The sequence below is a fragment of the Onychostruthus taczanowskii genome, unplaced genomic scaffold, assembly GCF_017590055.1.
Source record: "Onychostruthus taczanowskii isolate IOZ18803 unplaced genomic scaffold, ASM1759005v1 scaffold55, whole genome shotgun sequence".
NCBI classification, from domain to species: domain Eukaryota; kingdom Metazoa; phylum Chordata; class Aves; order Passeriformes; family Passeridae; genus Onychostruthus; species Onychostruthus taczanowskii.
In genome coordinates, this window is record NW_024503124.1 from 4,740,627 (window position 1) to 4,753,970 (window position 13,344).

General features: G+C 52.6%; 1 protein-coding gene across 1 annotated transcript; it reads left to right on the plus strand.

Annotated features, from left to right (window-relative positions):
* The first annotated feature begins 756 nt into the window (after positions 1 to 756).
* Positions 757 to 12,618, plus strand: BCL2L11 (BCL2 like 11). The gene is made up of 4 exons (XM_041417149.1): positions 757 to 829; positions 2,361 to 2,621; positions 7,040 to 7,152; positions 9,522 to 12,618. Exons 1-4 carry the CDS (start codon positions 757 to 759, stop codon positions 9,609 to 9,611), a joined length of 537 nt encoding a protein of 178 aa, XP_041273083.1. The 3' UTR covers positions 9,612 to 12,618.
* Positions 12,619 to 13,344: the final 726 nt, after the last annotated feature.

The window sequence follows — 13,344 nt, forward strand, 5'->3', positions numbered from 1 at the left end:
TTGCTGCTCAAGCACCCCCACGCTGATGACAAAGGGTTTGATTTTGGGTTGGTGTTTGAAACTGGGAGCTCTGTAAAGGTCAGGCTCCAAGCCTGGCTCAGAAAAAGCCTCGCGCTTGAGGCTCAAACCTGATTTTATCTGGCAGCACGAGTGAGGTTAACATTTATCATAATGGTTGCAGGAGAGGGAGAACAAGGTGTCATTTTTTTCCGTTGGCGCTTTGTTCAGGTCAGAATGGCTTTGGTGAGCACCTGCTGGGTGGGGAGGAGGGGTTGGCGGTGGTTTTCCCTGGGGGTTTTCAGGGCACTGTGAGGAGTCTGTTCCCTCCAGCTAGACCCCATCTTCTTTGCTCCAACTTCCTCCCTGCCCACTTCCCAGTGGCAGGGACAGCCTGCAGGGATTGGACTGGGCTCCGTGATCTGGGAGATTGTTTCCAGCCTAAGTGATTCTGTGAAGACTGGGTGGGAGATGCCACAACTGGAATGCTGCAGCAGCATGGGATCCCCACCATCCTCCTCCATCCCTCTCATTTCCATGTGGGACAAGGGAAAGCTCCCTGCACATGGATGTTGATGGGTGCATAGGAAGGCTGGGATGAGGCATTCCCAAACAGCATTCTCAGGGAGCTGGGGATGGATGCTGCAGGTCCTGAAGCAGTGTTGAGGGGCATGTTTCTACTCCCCCTCCCTCAATCTGTGCCCACAGTGCCGAAAATTAAGGATGTTTGGGATGGGCTTCGGTGCAAATTCCTCCGAGATGGCTCACGACAAGAGGAACGAGGATAACGTCGAAACGGATTCCTTCCGTGAGGCTGGAGCCGTGATTCACGGTGGGAAAATGCACTTGGTGCCTGTCCTGGCTCTCCAAAATCCCGAGGGCAGGAGGAGAAGAGCCAGCTCAAGGCTGGGTGCTGGAAAGGCCAGGCTGTTCCCCATCCCCTTTCTGCTCGTGTGAGCCGCCCACGCAGAAACGAAAACGAGCCAGGAGGAGAAAATAGACTCGACATCTGCTGGCTGGCCCCGTGTCCCGGCAGCCCAGGTGCCTCCAGAGTGTCCCCCTCGCTCTGCCCCACCACCACAGGATGCTCTGCAGGCCCCAGCCAAGGGGAAAAGCCTCGGGTGGCTCCTGGATCCAAGGGAAGCGTGAGGGAAGCAGGGCCCTGTGGAGCCCCACCAGCACTGTGCTGTGGGTACCACTGCTGGAGGGCTGGGAAAAGAGGAACAAGCCTGATTTTCAGCGCTGCTTCTCCCTCACTTTTCTGGTGTGGAAATGTGATAGCCAGACCTTTTGAGCCCTTTCAAGCCCTTTCCTTCTGCTGCTGGTCTTGCCTTCAAATTTTTCCCTGATGTTTGTTCCTAACAAATTTCCCTAATTATTTTTGCCCACTCAAACACCTGCAGACACTTTTCCTTCCTCTCACACTGGAGAGGTGTGAAGGGTGTGGGAACTGAGCCAGAGCAGCCAGGGATGCTCCAGCAGTGTGTGGGACCATCCTTGGCTGAGGTGAGGGACACTGGGGTGGGATGGGGGACCTGTGACCACCCCAGAATCTGCTCCAGCACTCAGCCCCTGTGATGGATGAGCTCTGGGTCCTTCCTCTCCATAAGGCTTCTTCCACCCCATGGTCCTTCTTCCTCTCCATGGCCTTCCTTCCTTTCCATGGCCCTTCCTCTCCACAGCTGTGTTTCTCCACAGGCTGGAGATGCTGCTGCTGCTGCTGAGGGGTGCACCAGTGCCGGGTGTGTGTGTGTGCACACGAGTGTGCAAGGGATGCAGCAGGAGGGGCTGTGGGGTGCAGGAGGTGTCCTGCAGCAGGGGTGCGTGTGTAAAATGTGTGTGACGAGCAAGCACCCGGCTGCGAGGTGTGTGGGCACATGGGGGTGTAGCAAGGTGTGCCTGGGGCGTGTAAGGGTGTGCAGGCAAGGGGAGCACCCACAGCACACGGGGTGTGCGCAGGGGTGAACCCCGCGGGGTGAGCATTGTGTGTGAGGTGTGAGTGCGTGGCGCAGGTGGGAAGGGTGAAGGCATCAGAACGCAGCGCTCTGGGCTGTGTTTGCGGGGGCTGTGTGTGTGTGTGTGTTTGTGGGGGCTGTGTATGTGTGTGTGTGTGTTTGTGGGGGATGTGGGGGCTGTGTGTGTTTGTGGGGAATATGTGTGTGTGTGTTTGTGGGGGCTGTGTGTGTAAGTGTGTGTGTGTGTTTCTGGGGGATGTGGGGGCTATGTGTGTTTGTGGGGGCTGTGTATGTCTGTGGGGAATGAGTGTGTGTGTGTGTGTTTGTGTACGTAAGGCTGGCAGTGCACGTGTGTAAGGCTGTGCCGTGCCCCGGGCTGTGTTTATCAGCCCGGCCCACGTCCCTCAGAGTGTGTAAGGCTGTGCCGGAGCCCGGGCGCTCCCCGCGGGCGGGGGCCGGGGCCGGGGCGGGCGCGGGGCGGCGCCGAGGCCTGGGCCACCCGCTCGCCGCTCTTCATCTTCGTGCGGAGGTCGCCGCTGCTGCCGCGCTCCTCCAGCGGGTACTTCTCGTTCGAAGCCGAGCGCAGCCCCGCGCCCCTGGGCTGCGACAAGGCCACGCAGACCCCCAGCCCGCCCTGCCAGGCGCTCAGCCACTGCCTCAGCGCCATGGGTAAGCTCTGGGGCGCGGCTCCCCATCCTCCTCCTCCTCCTCGCCTCCTTTCCCCGCCGGGCTCGGCTGCCCTCGCTCCCCCTCCTCACCTGGCGTGGCTTTCCTCAGAACCGAGTTCCTGTGGGGGCGTGCGAAGGTGTGAGGGTGAAGTGCCGGGGGAGATGTGTGGAGGGTGAATGCACAGTTCAAGGGTAGGTTGGAAGTGCAGGAGCGCTTTTCCGACCCCTTCACCTGGCTTGGCTTTCCTCGCCTTCCCCTCCTCACCTGGCTTGGCTGTCCTCAGAACCGCGGAAAACACGGATTCTCTCTCGTGGGGCGTGTGAAGGGGTTTGTGCACAGGTGCGGCTGCAGAGGAGGGCTGTGTGGAGCTGTGAGCCTGCCGTGCCAGGGGGTTGTTGAGGGGTGCCTGGGGGGGGGGTCCTGCTCTTTGCCTCGAGGGGCTTCCCTTGGAATGATGGAAAACACAGGTAGCCACGCGAGGCACCTGCAGCAGCACCCCCCGCATCCCACCCTGCGGATTTTGGGAGCAGCCGTGCCGCGGGCTGGAGGCTCTCCCGGCGCTCTGGGATTTGTGGAAGCTGGCCGGGCCCGCGGGCAAACACAGCGCCGGGGAACTCCCGCGCGTCCAGCGCCGGGGTTTTTATTACTATGATGTTTATTCTTTTCCGGGCTCGGTCAGTTGCTGCCAGGGGAGGAGGGGACAGAGTTGTTGAGTCCAGTTTCCTACTCAGGGCTCGCTCGTCCCAGGCTGTTTTGCCAAACAAGTGGCTCCTGGCTCGTGCGTCGCTGCCGGCTCTCTCATCGATCAGTGGCAGAGGTGCTGGGGTCATGCATCCCAAAATCCCGCTGGGAAGCGGCCCGGAGGCGGGCGGGGGCGTGTTTACGAGTGGCTTTGCCAGGTGAAGCCTCTCCAGCAGGGAAAAGCTGCCCGCGGGAGCTGCGTGAACGTCCAGCATTCGCCTCTCCTGATGAATTCCCTCTAATTGGAGGAAACCTTTGAACTCCCACCTTTTAGCTTCCACCAGGGCACGGTGGGTGCGAGGCATGGGGATGACAAACGCCAGCTCCGAGCTTTTTGGGATCTAAACACCATCTTTTTTGGTTGGTGGTGTTTTTGCTCCCTCCTGGCTCTGGCTGTGGAGGCCTGGCTGTAACGTGCCCTTAGGAAAGATTTTGTGACATTATTGCAGTAATTACAGCTTAATTCGTGTTTCACAATCTCACTCTGGCACGGCCAGGCAGGGATGCTCCCGGAATTCCTTGCCGGGAGAGCCAAGGCTTCGGTTTCTTTTATCTGGGAAGAAATTGATGTTTTCCCTGATTTCCCCCCCCCCCCAAATTCCTGTGCTCTCATCAGCTGTTTTATTGGAGCCTTTGCTCTGTGAGTGTTGCTAGGGGCATCATCCTAAACAAGTATAAGCAAATGGAAAATCCTCAGTACTGTTTAACTGGGAGTCCTGGATACTCCTGAATGGATTAAGCTGGGAACATGGAGCTACAGAGCTGTTTTATCCCCATCCAGGCCTGCAGCTCCCAGGCTGTGACTTCCCGTGCAGCTTTCCTTGGGAAATATCCATGGCTTTGCCCTGCACACCTCCTCCTCAATCCCTGTGCCTTGGCAGTGTCCAGCTGGATGCGTGCCGTGAAGTTTTCCACATGGAAGTGGGTCAGTCCCTGGGGAAGGAAGCAAAGGAGATATTTTTGTTGTGCTTTTACCCACTGATTTTATCTGTTGTGAGCAGAGGCTGCAAGGTGGAGAGTTTCTCTCAGAAACATAAGCAATAATAATAATTATTATTATTTTTATTAAAATAAACAGGCGTTTCCTGCAAGCAGAAGCGACGGATGCTCCCGGCCTCTCCCATGGGCAGTGGGGAACTGCTCCAAGGCTGCTCCAGCATGGCAAGCTCATGCTCTGCCTCAAAAGTCCCTCTCTAAATCTTGCAAAAGCCTTCCCCAAAGGTTTTGATGAGGGCAAATAAAGGTGGAGGCAGCCCTTGGGAATGCCCTGGGTTGTGTAAGGAGGAGCTGTTGGTGTGGAGGTTTTGGGAAGTGATGCTTTGGGCTGTGCTGCCTTTCTGACAGCTCAGGGCACACATCCAGCTGCCTCCAGAGCTGTTTCTTTTGGGAAATGCGACAAAAGCAGCGAGGGGATGCTCTGGGATGGAAGGGTTGCAGTGCCAGCCGGGCATATCCAGGACAATGCTTTTGGGGATGGGAAGGAGAGGAGCAAGGGTGAGTTGATTTGGTTGTGCCAGAGGAAGAGGCTTGATCCTGCTTTTGGGGGAGGAGATCGGCAGGGATGGGGAATTCCCAGCTGGGAGTGTAAGTCACCCGAGACAAACTCACTCTTTCTGGAGGCACTGGGTGACTTTGTGCATGGTATTTTCTCCTTCTTTTCCTTCCATTGGATTTTCGGTCTGAAGACATGTGTTTGTTTGCGTGTGGATTTTGGGAATGTGGCTGGAGCAGGTGCTCTGGATGTGGGTTTTCCCAGTGCTGGTTTGGTCCCGGTGTGTATTCCCATGAGGAGAGCAGCAGTATAAACCTGTTGCTCTCAAAGGAGATTCTCCACACGCAAATATTTGGATTTAAGGGGAAAACCTTGAGCTGGGAATCCGCTGCTGATCTCCTGATGCTCTTGTTTTGGAATCGCTGCTGTTTTCTCCCGGCTCTCCAAGATTTCCTTTGCAGGGGGGGTGGGAGTTGGATACCTAACCCAGGAGCTGACGTTGCAATTTGGGCTTGGCCTCTTTGCCTTTCCGAGAGGGAATTGCACCAATTCCGTGCCGGAGCATCCCACGGGCCGGAGCCAGGCGCGGCCTCCCGGCGGTGCCGCTGTCGCCGTGCCCGGGGCGGCCGTGTCACCCTCGGTGACACAGCGCTGGCTCGCGCTATGACTGTGTCCCCCCGCCCCCGAAAGCGCCCGTGACAGCTTTGGGGACCCAGTTATGACTGGCCCCTTTCGCCGCCGCCGCTCGGCAGCGCCGCAGAAAGTCCTTTCTGAAAACCTCAGCGCGATTTCGCTCTCAGCCACCGAGCCCAGCCCGAGCCTCCGGGGCGGAGGAGCGCGGTGCCGGGCCGGGAGGAAGGCTGGAGCAGCGGGGAAAGGATGGAGCGGGAGCAGCGCGGCTCCCTCGCGTGGCTTTCCTCACGTCCCCGGCGCTCCTCGCCTCTTCCTGCCCCGGCTGGCCGCGTGTTTTTGTTTGCCTGGCCGGGCGGTGGGATTTGGGAAGGTGGCTCCGCCCCGGCCGATCCCGTTTGGCTCCGGGAGGATCGCGAGGTTCATTCAGCGGCGGGAGGAGACGCGGGCGGCGGGCGCTGCTACTACAGCGTGAAAACAAAACACATCCTCCGGCCAAGCAGCGCTGCCTTGGCTCGGAAAGGCATTTTCCAATCAGGTTGGAGCCAGGCTTTTATTTAATTTCTTTCTTTTTTTTTTTTTTTTCGTAACTGCCCTACTAATCCTTTGAATGTTTGGAAGATTGGAAGCTATTCCTGTTCCCTTGTGATTCCTCCGAAGCTGTCGTGCCAAAACACTGCTTTGTTTTGTGCAGTACTTTTTGGTTTTTTGGTTGTATGGGGTTGTTTTATTTATGCTTTTTTAGTGGTTTGTTTTGTTTGTTTTGGTTTTTTTTTTTGTTTTTTTTATATTCCTTAAGGCTGCAGTTCCTGCTTGGATCCTAAACTTTAAGGAAGGGAGATGAGGTGGTGCTGGTACCATACATGATCCTGTTTCTTTTTTTTTTACCCTGGCTATTTGGAGGATTTATCACTTGTTTAATAACTTTTTACGATGTAGACCTAAATAATTAAGTATTCTGCAGTATAATAAACACATTAACTCTTCCTTTTCTCTTTCAACCAAGCCAGCACATTTTCTGGAAGTGTGGTTTCTCCACACAAATCCAACTGTGGCTTTCTCCTCCCTATGACAAACCCATTGGTTTTCCTTGTTGGGCACTTGGGGATGATTTGGGGAAGAAAAGTGAAAATTGGATGAAAATATCCAGGCAGAGGGTTTTTAAGGTTAGGGAAGGAGTTGCTGCTGAAGGAGAAAATGGGGGAAGAGGAGGTTTGGCGAGGGAAGGAAATTGGAGCGTGGCATCTTGGCTCTTACCCCTGTTTAAGAGGGACCAAAGCTTGGAGATGCTCCCAAGGAGAGCCTACAATAAATAAATAAAAACCTAATAGTAGTAATAATAATACAGAAATAACCAGGAATAGAAGCCTGTTCATCGTGCACAGTGAGTCCCCACATGCGCCCCTGGGATTCAAGAGAGTTAAAATACAATAGTAATAAAAAATAGGAATAAGATGGCAAGAGTTGATGGGTTACTAGAGAGTTTTATGTAGTAAATTCTATACAATTTGTTCTTCTTCCTGGGTTTCCAACTCTCCTGTTCCATCCCACGCAGCTTCCCGGTGGCAATCCCACTCTCCAGCTGAAGAGGTGCAGCCGGAAATCTGGATCGCGCAGGAGCTGCGGCGCATCGGGGACGAGTTCAATGCCTCCTATTGTCCACGCAGGGTAACTTTCCCCTCTTCACCTTCCATTTCTCTCAAAGGGAAAGGCTGAATCATTTCTGGAAACTCTCTCTGCGGTGAGCATTTCGCTCACTCAGATGAGAAAAGGCTGCGCGGGCGGGGGGTGGCCTGGACCAGGCAAATCAGGGCGGCGGCCTCAAATCAATGAAAAATAACCTTTAATCAATTTAGAATGCCCTTGAAATCGGGGCTGGAAGCCTTAGGGCACCAGGTTTGCACAAGGGTTTTGGGGCAGAGGTGTTGGTTGGGCCTGGACCTGATGGTGATGAGGAAACTTTTTAAAAAGGAAGAAGCAGGGAAGGTTTGGGGGTTTTGGGGGATGCGCTGCCCAGCACCAATGCTTTTAGGGAAGCTTTCAGTGGGATTCCCAGCCCAGCTCCCAAATCCCAGCTGCTGCAAAGAAGAGACTCGGTGCTGGAGCTTACTTCTCTTGCAAAGACTGTTCTGAAAGAGTTTTTATAAGCCCATGAACTTGCTCACCTTGGGGTGTTGCAACCCGAGTCGATGCAGTAATGCCACAGAGAAGCCCAATCCCAAGCCCAAGGCAGCCCAGCCCAGGGGGTGAAGCAAGATGAGCTCGCCAGGATGAGCTGCCGAGTGTTCCCGACGGCTGCATGTCCCTGCTTGTGGATTCTGCTCCATCCACTCGGGCTCGGCTGTGGGAAGAGGGGCCAGGAGCAGTGTTGGTGATGGAATGCTGGCTGCTTCGGCTCCCAAATAGCTCCTGCAGCGCTTCCTCGCTGCTCAGCTGCTGGATCCTTATCCATCAGCTTCGGCTCCCAAATAGCTCCTGCAGCGCTTCCTCGCTGCTCCTAGGGTTGGCTTTCCCACAAAACAGAGATCAGGCTGCTATGATCCTGCTTTTTCCACATCATCTCCATCTGCTCCACTCTTCCCAAATGTCCTGGCATTCCTGACCTGCAACAAAATGGTGATAGGCTGATACCCCAATCCAGAATCCAAAATGCGCATCTTCAGACCTCCCCCACCCAGGCTGATCCCTTGTGATGCAAAGTGGCTGCTTTTTGGGATGAAGGGACATCTTTTCAATGAAAGGGAGGGATCAGGCTGTCCAGAAAGCTGGAGGCACCTGGTAGCAGCAGGCAGATCCAGAGGAGCTGGAAGAAATGCAGAGTGCCTTGGAATATCCTGAGCTGGAAGGGAGCCACAAGGATAATCCAAACTCCTTGACCTGCACAGCTCCAGCAATCCCACCCCATGCCTGAGAGCATTGTCCACGTATTCCTTGAGCTCTGGCAGCCTTGGGGCTGTGACCATTCCATGGGGAGCCTGTTCAGTGCTGGACTACTCATCTCCCATCTCCTCCCTGCCTCCCAGAGCAGTGCCTTAAATTTGGAGTACCTTGTGAGGAGCAGGAACGTCCTTCCAGCATTATCCTGGCTCCTTTGGTGCTGGAAATCTCTGGGCACATCATGCTGCTCCCTACAACCCTGTGGTGGATAAGGGGGTGAATTTGATTGGGAATGGGGGTGTTTCCCAGGCAGCAGCAGGGTGAGGTGCAGGGAGCATCCCCCAGGTTTGCATGAGGTTGTTCCCAGTGCTGCGGCTGCAATTCCAACCCAGGGCTGGCCCGGGGCGAGGAGTGGAACGCAGAGAACACGTCCTGCCTGCTCAGGTGACACGAGCAGGGGATGTCATGCGTGACCCTAAAAACACTTTGTACCTGGTGCAGTCAGCATGTGACAAATTCTCACTCCCTGCACCCAAAACTGGGAGGTTTCAGAGCATTTAAGCCATGGTTTAATTATCATCCCTGAGGCACTTTGCAGAAAGGTCCCTTTTCCTTCTGGAAGCGTTCTGGCTGCTCCCGAGCTGTCTGGGCTCCGGAGGGCAGGGTGGAAGGGCTCGTGCCTGCCGGCCCTGCCTGCCTCTGAGGTTTGCCCTTTCAGCCCGAGGTTAGAAATGGGGAACTGCAGCAGTGCCAGAGCCGCACTCGCCGGGCAGGTCGGGGCTGTCGGACGGGTCCCGGCGCGGTCCCGGCGCGTTCCCTGTCACGTTCCCCAGGGGTGTGGCCTCCCACTTGTGGGACCGTTTCTCGGACCAGACACCGGGAAATTGGGCAATTCGTCATCCAGCCACTCCTTGTCCCAACAATGCTCACGGGTCCTGGGCTTTTCCTGGAAGAGGGAGGCATTCCTTGACTGCTGTCATGAGCCCCAAGCTCTGCTGGCTGCAAAATGTTAAACACTTCACTTTGTGCCTCTGGAATATTTTCCAGGTGTTTATATGGCATGGGGGGCTTCATGCTGGGAATGAAAGTCACCACTTCGTTTGGTTTTTCTCTTTTTTTTTTTTTTTTTTTTTTTTTTCCCCCCCCTCCCTCTCTTCCAGGGTTTCTTGGATCACCAGGTGGGAAACCCCCAGGTCGTGATCTTGCGCCTGCTGCGTTACATCATCCGCCTCATCTGGAGGCTCCAGTGAGCGTCCGGTGCATCCCCAGCCACCAGGACTGAACTCCTCTCTGGGAAAGGCCGGGAAGGATGGACTCATGGATGGATGTGGGGCTCCCACCCTGCCTCTCCCCCAGGACACGTGGCAGGATGAGGGTGGACATCCCATTCCGACCGCGGCGTTTTATGGCAGAGTGGTGTTTACTCGGTGTTTCTCTCCACTCTTTTTATTCTTTTTTTTTGCCTTTTTTTCTCAAAAGAGCTCAGCGAAAATGTGGAATCATGTTTTGTCATCCTTCCTGGAATTCTGTGGCATGAGCCCCATGGCAGGAATGAGGGAAACCTGAGCCAGCTGGTGGGCAGAGACCTCAGAGTTTGCCTTGCAGAGGCTCGGATTCCTCCCCTCTCCTTTTGCCTCCGGGGTGTTTGCCCCCAAAAAGGCTGGAAAAAGGGCAGAGGGATTTAATCAGCACTTCTTTTACCTGTAAATACCTAATGCTACCCCAAATCCAACTTCATTTGCATAATGCAAATCAGCCTATTTCCTGCTGACTGATTTTTTTTTTTTTTTTAAATTTTTTTTGGGTTTTGATATCTCTATTTTTTTGATCCACTCTGAATTTCAAGACTTTGCTGTTGAACTCCAGGGTCCAAACCATCACAACCAACCAACCAACCAAACCCCAAGCCACCAGGTTGCCTTTTTTTAAAGAAATTCTTTCTATAAAATGTGTGAAAACGCTTCTGTAGTGTCTGCTATCAGATGTGGGGGACTGAGTAATCCAGCAATAAACGTTCCGGAGGCAGGGAGCAGCTCCCGGAACACCGCAGCCGGAGGCGACGGCAGCAGGACCTGTTGTGAGGTTTCCAAGATTGTGTTTTCCTGGGATCCTCTCCGTGTTTGGACGGGGATGAGCACCCAGATGCAGATGGAAGGATGCCAGCCCGGCATGGATCTATCCAGGACATTCCAAGGGGATCTGACTGCTCTGTGTCCTCCCAGAGAGAGAAGTTCCCAGGTGCTCTGTGTCCCAGGGCCTTTCCCCTTCCCTCTGGAGCCATGGATCCGTGGGTGTCCCCGTTGTCTCCCAGCAAATGTTTTTGGGGGATTGGCTGCTCCGGCCATCCCATATCTATGCACAGACATCCCCCTTCCCTCAGGCTGGTGCAGGTGCTCCCCAAAAGCTACGGGGTTGTTTCCAGTCTCACCAGCACCATAGGAAAAGAAAAGAAGGAAAACCCCATTCCAAGCCCCCCTTGGAGCGGTGCTTCCCCCAGGGAGAAGCTGCTGAGTGCCATGGATGATAATTAGTGTCAATTAATGATGGACAGACCCCAGTGTGGGACCTCTCTGCACGGCTGTGCCTGGCGGGTCGGAGCGGGGCCTCCCCACCTGCTCCTGGGGGATCACAGGGGCAGTTTTAACCTCAATTGCCAATTTTATTCCCTTTTTTTTCTTGGAAGTGCAAGGTGAGCAGCGGTTGCAGGAGCAGGGAGTGTTTTGGGAAGGGCATTTTGGAGCGCTTTGCACTGGTGGAGAGCGAGCGGTTCAAATAACGAGGGAGCTTGGCCAGGGCAGATCCTGCTCCTCATCCCTTGGGATTTACCTCTGGCTTTGGCTCACCATGGCTGTGCAGCCCCAGCCAGCCCTACTGTAGGCTGCCACCAGGGATTTCCCATGGAATTCCACTGGTAAAATGAAAATTAAACCGATAAAACTTGGCAGCAGAGGTGGGGAGACCCAGTGAGATTTTCTTTTTTCTCTCTCCTGGTTGAGTTCCATCATTGCTGGTGGATGAAATGGTGCTTTGGGATCTCCCAACCTTTGGCATCCCAGAATGTGTCCCTTGGAGTACACCAAAGAATCACCAAAGAGCACTTTACCCTGTCCTCCCATGGAGACAAAAAACAGATTCATTTTAAGGAAAAAAAAAAAATTCAAGATATTGGCAAAATCTCCCAGGGCTTTCTCCACAGGAGGAGTTCCCAGCCAAAAATCATAGGAAATGGAGCCCTCAAAAAATAGGATTCCTGTGGTGTTGTGAGGTTTAGTGAGGAAAAGCCCCCAAAAAAGCCTCAAAACAGAAGAATGATATAAAGTAGGGATTTATGCTCCTTTCAGCCACGTTGGCTGCCTGCTCTGGGTCGTGTTTAAGTGCTCTGTGTTGCACCAAAAGGATGAAGAGTTTTCCTTGGAAACCAGATTGATCCTGTTCTTGCTTCTCCTCTTTTGCACCAAACTGTAAATACTCAGATATTTATTAGAGTAGAGTACCATATTATTTTCATCATCTGAGCCAAATATCTGTGTGCAATGTACTCCCTCTCCTTTCTCTCCTGTAAGTTTTGTACAGCTTAGAAATACTTTAAAAAAAACTAAAAAAAAATTTTAAAAAATCCTGGTTTTTTCCTATACTTTTTTTAGAGTGGAATTGGTAAATACTGTAGGTTCTTTTTTTTTTTTTCTTTTTTTTTCCCTGTGTAATTAATGCACTCTACTGTTTAATGCTGTAACTTGTAGAAATGTTGTATATTTATTTCCTGCTTATTTAAGTTCCTGTGAAGATTCGGTTTCCTCCCTGCCAGAAGTGTTGGATCCCCTTCCAAAGCCATCGTAGTGTGGATAACAAGATTTTAATCTTATTTTTCTCCAAGTGCCTAAGTCCCCGCTTCCCAGGAGTGATTTAGGCACATCAAAGACTTCAGCATTAGTGAAATTCAGTGGGAATTTGGAATTTGGTTCCTCCACCCCCAGGGATTGCTCCAGCCAGGTTTTCCTGGAGCAGCCATCCCATGGGATCACGTGAATCACTAAATCATGTCGCAGGACCCAGCTAATGTAGCATTTTTGACTGCAATTTCCCTGCCTTCCTTGTGTTTTGCACTGATGAATTTTGGACAGGGTAATTGCCACTTTACTTGTGCAATACTGCTGTAAATAATTGCAAGAGCCTTGTTTTTTGGGGGTTGTTTTTTGGTTTTGTTTTTAAGAATCTTTTATGTTCTTAATATGAGTTTTATATGAATAAAAACTTTCAACTATTTGTCCCGAGTGCTGGTTCTTTGTAGGGATTGAGGTTCTCCTGAGAAGAGGATATTTGTTGCTTTATCACCAGTTTTTCCCATTTTTCACCCATTCTCCCTCCAGACCTGGTGTTCCCCTCTCCATTTCGTCATCCTGGAGCTCCGAGATGCTTTAGGCCACCCAACAAATTTGCTTTGTCAGGTGCTGCCTCGAGTGTTCCCAACCCCAAAAGCTGCTCCAGCTGGGAGTTGTATGGGGATTCTTTGGAATTTTTTTGCCTTTCCTCACATTTCTGTGGTTGTGGGCTCAAGCCCAGCTGATGGGCACCTTCCATGCACTTCTTGTCCCCTGCTGGTTTTCGCTGGCATTGAAGAAGTTTTGGGGGTTGTTTTATGCTTTGTGTCTTGTTTTATTTTATTTTTTTTATTTAATGCATTTGTTAACATTATTTTTTGTTGTGGAACGTCACTATTTTTTTGCCTTTTATTATTTCACATGGCAGTTTTTATTTTGCAGTTTTAAAATCTGCTCCTAAAAATTTCCATCCCACCTTCCTTCTGCCTGGACCCTCCATCCCATTTGTCCCTCTGGACCTTCCTATCCTTCCACTTATTCCTCAGCAGACACCACGAGAAGGAATTTAAAAACAACCCCACTAAGTCCTACTTGATAAACAACCTAAAAAAATTCTGGATTTTTTTTTTGTTTTGTTCTTGAGTGTGTTTCAAATTACAGAAGT

Excerpts from the sequence above, each read along its gene's own strand:
- BCL2L11 (XM_041417149.1), top strand. The coding sequence starts at position 757 with ATGGCTCACGACAAGAGGAACGAGGATAACGTCGAAACGGATTCCTTC. Across the intron at positions 830-2,360 it reads GGCTGGAGCCGTGATTCACG|AGTGTGTAAGGCTGTGCCGG; the intron begins GTGGGAAAATGC and ends CACGTCCCTCAG. Across the intron at positions 2,622-7,039 it reads CCACTGCCTCAGCGCCATGG|CTTCCCGGTGGCAATCCCAC; the intron begins GTAAGCTCTGGG and ends CATCCCACGCAG.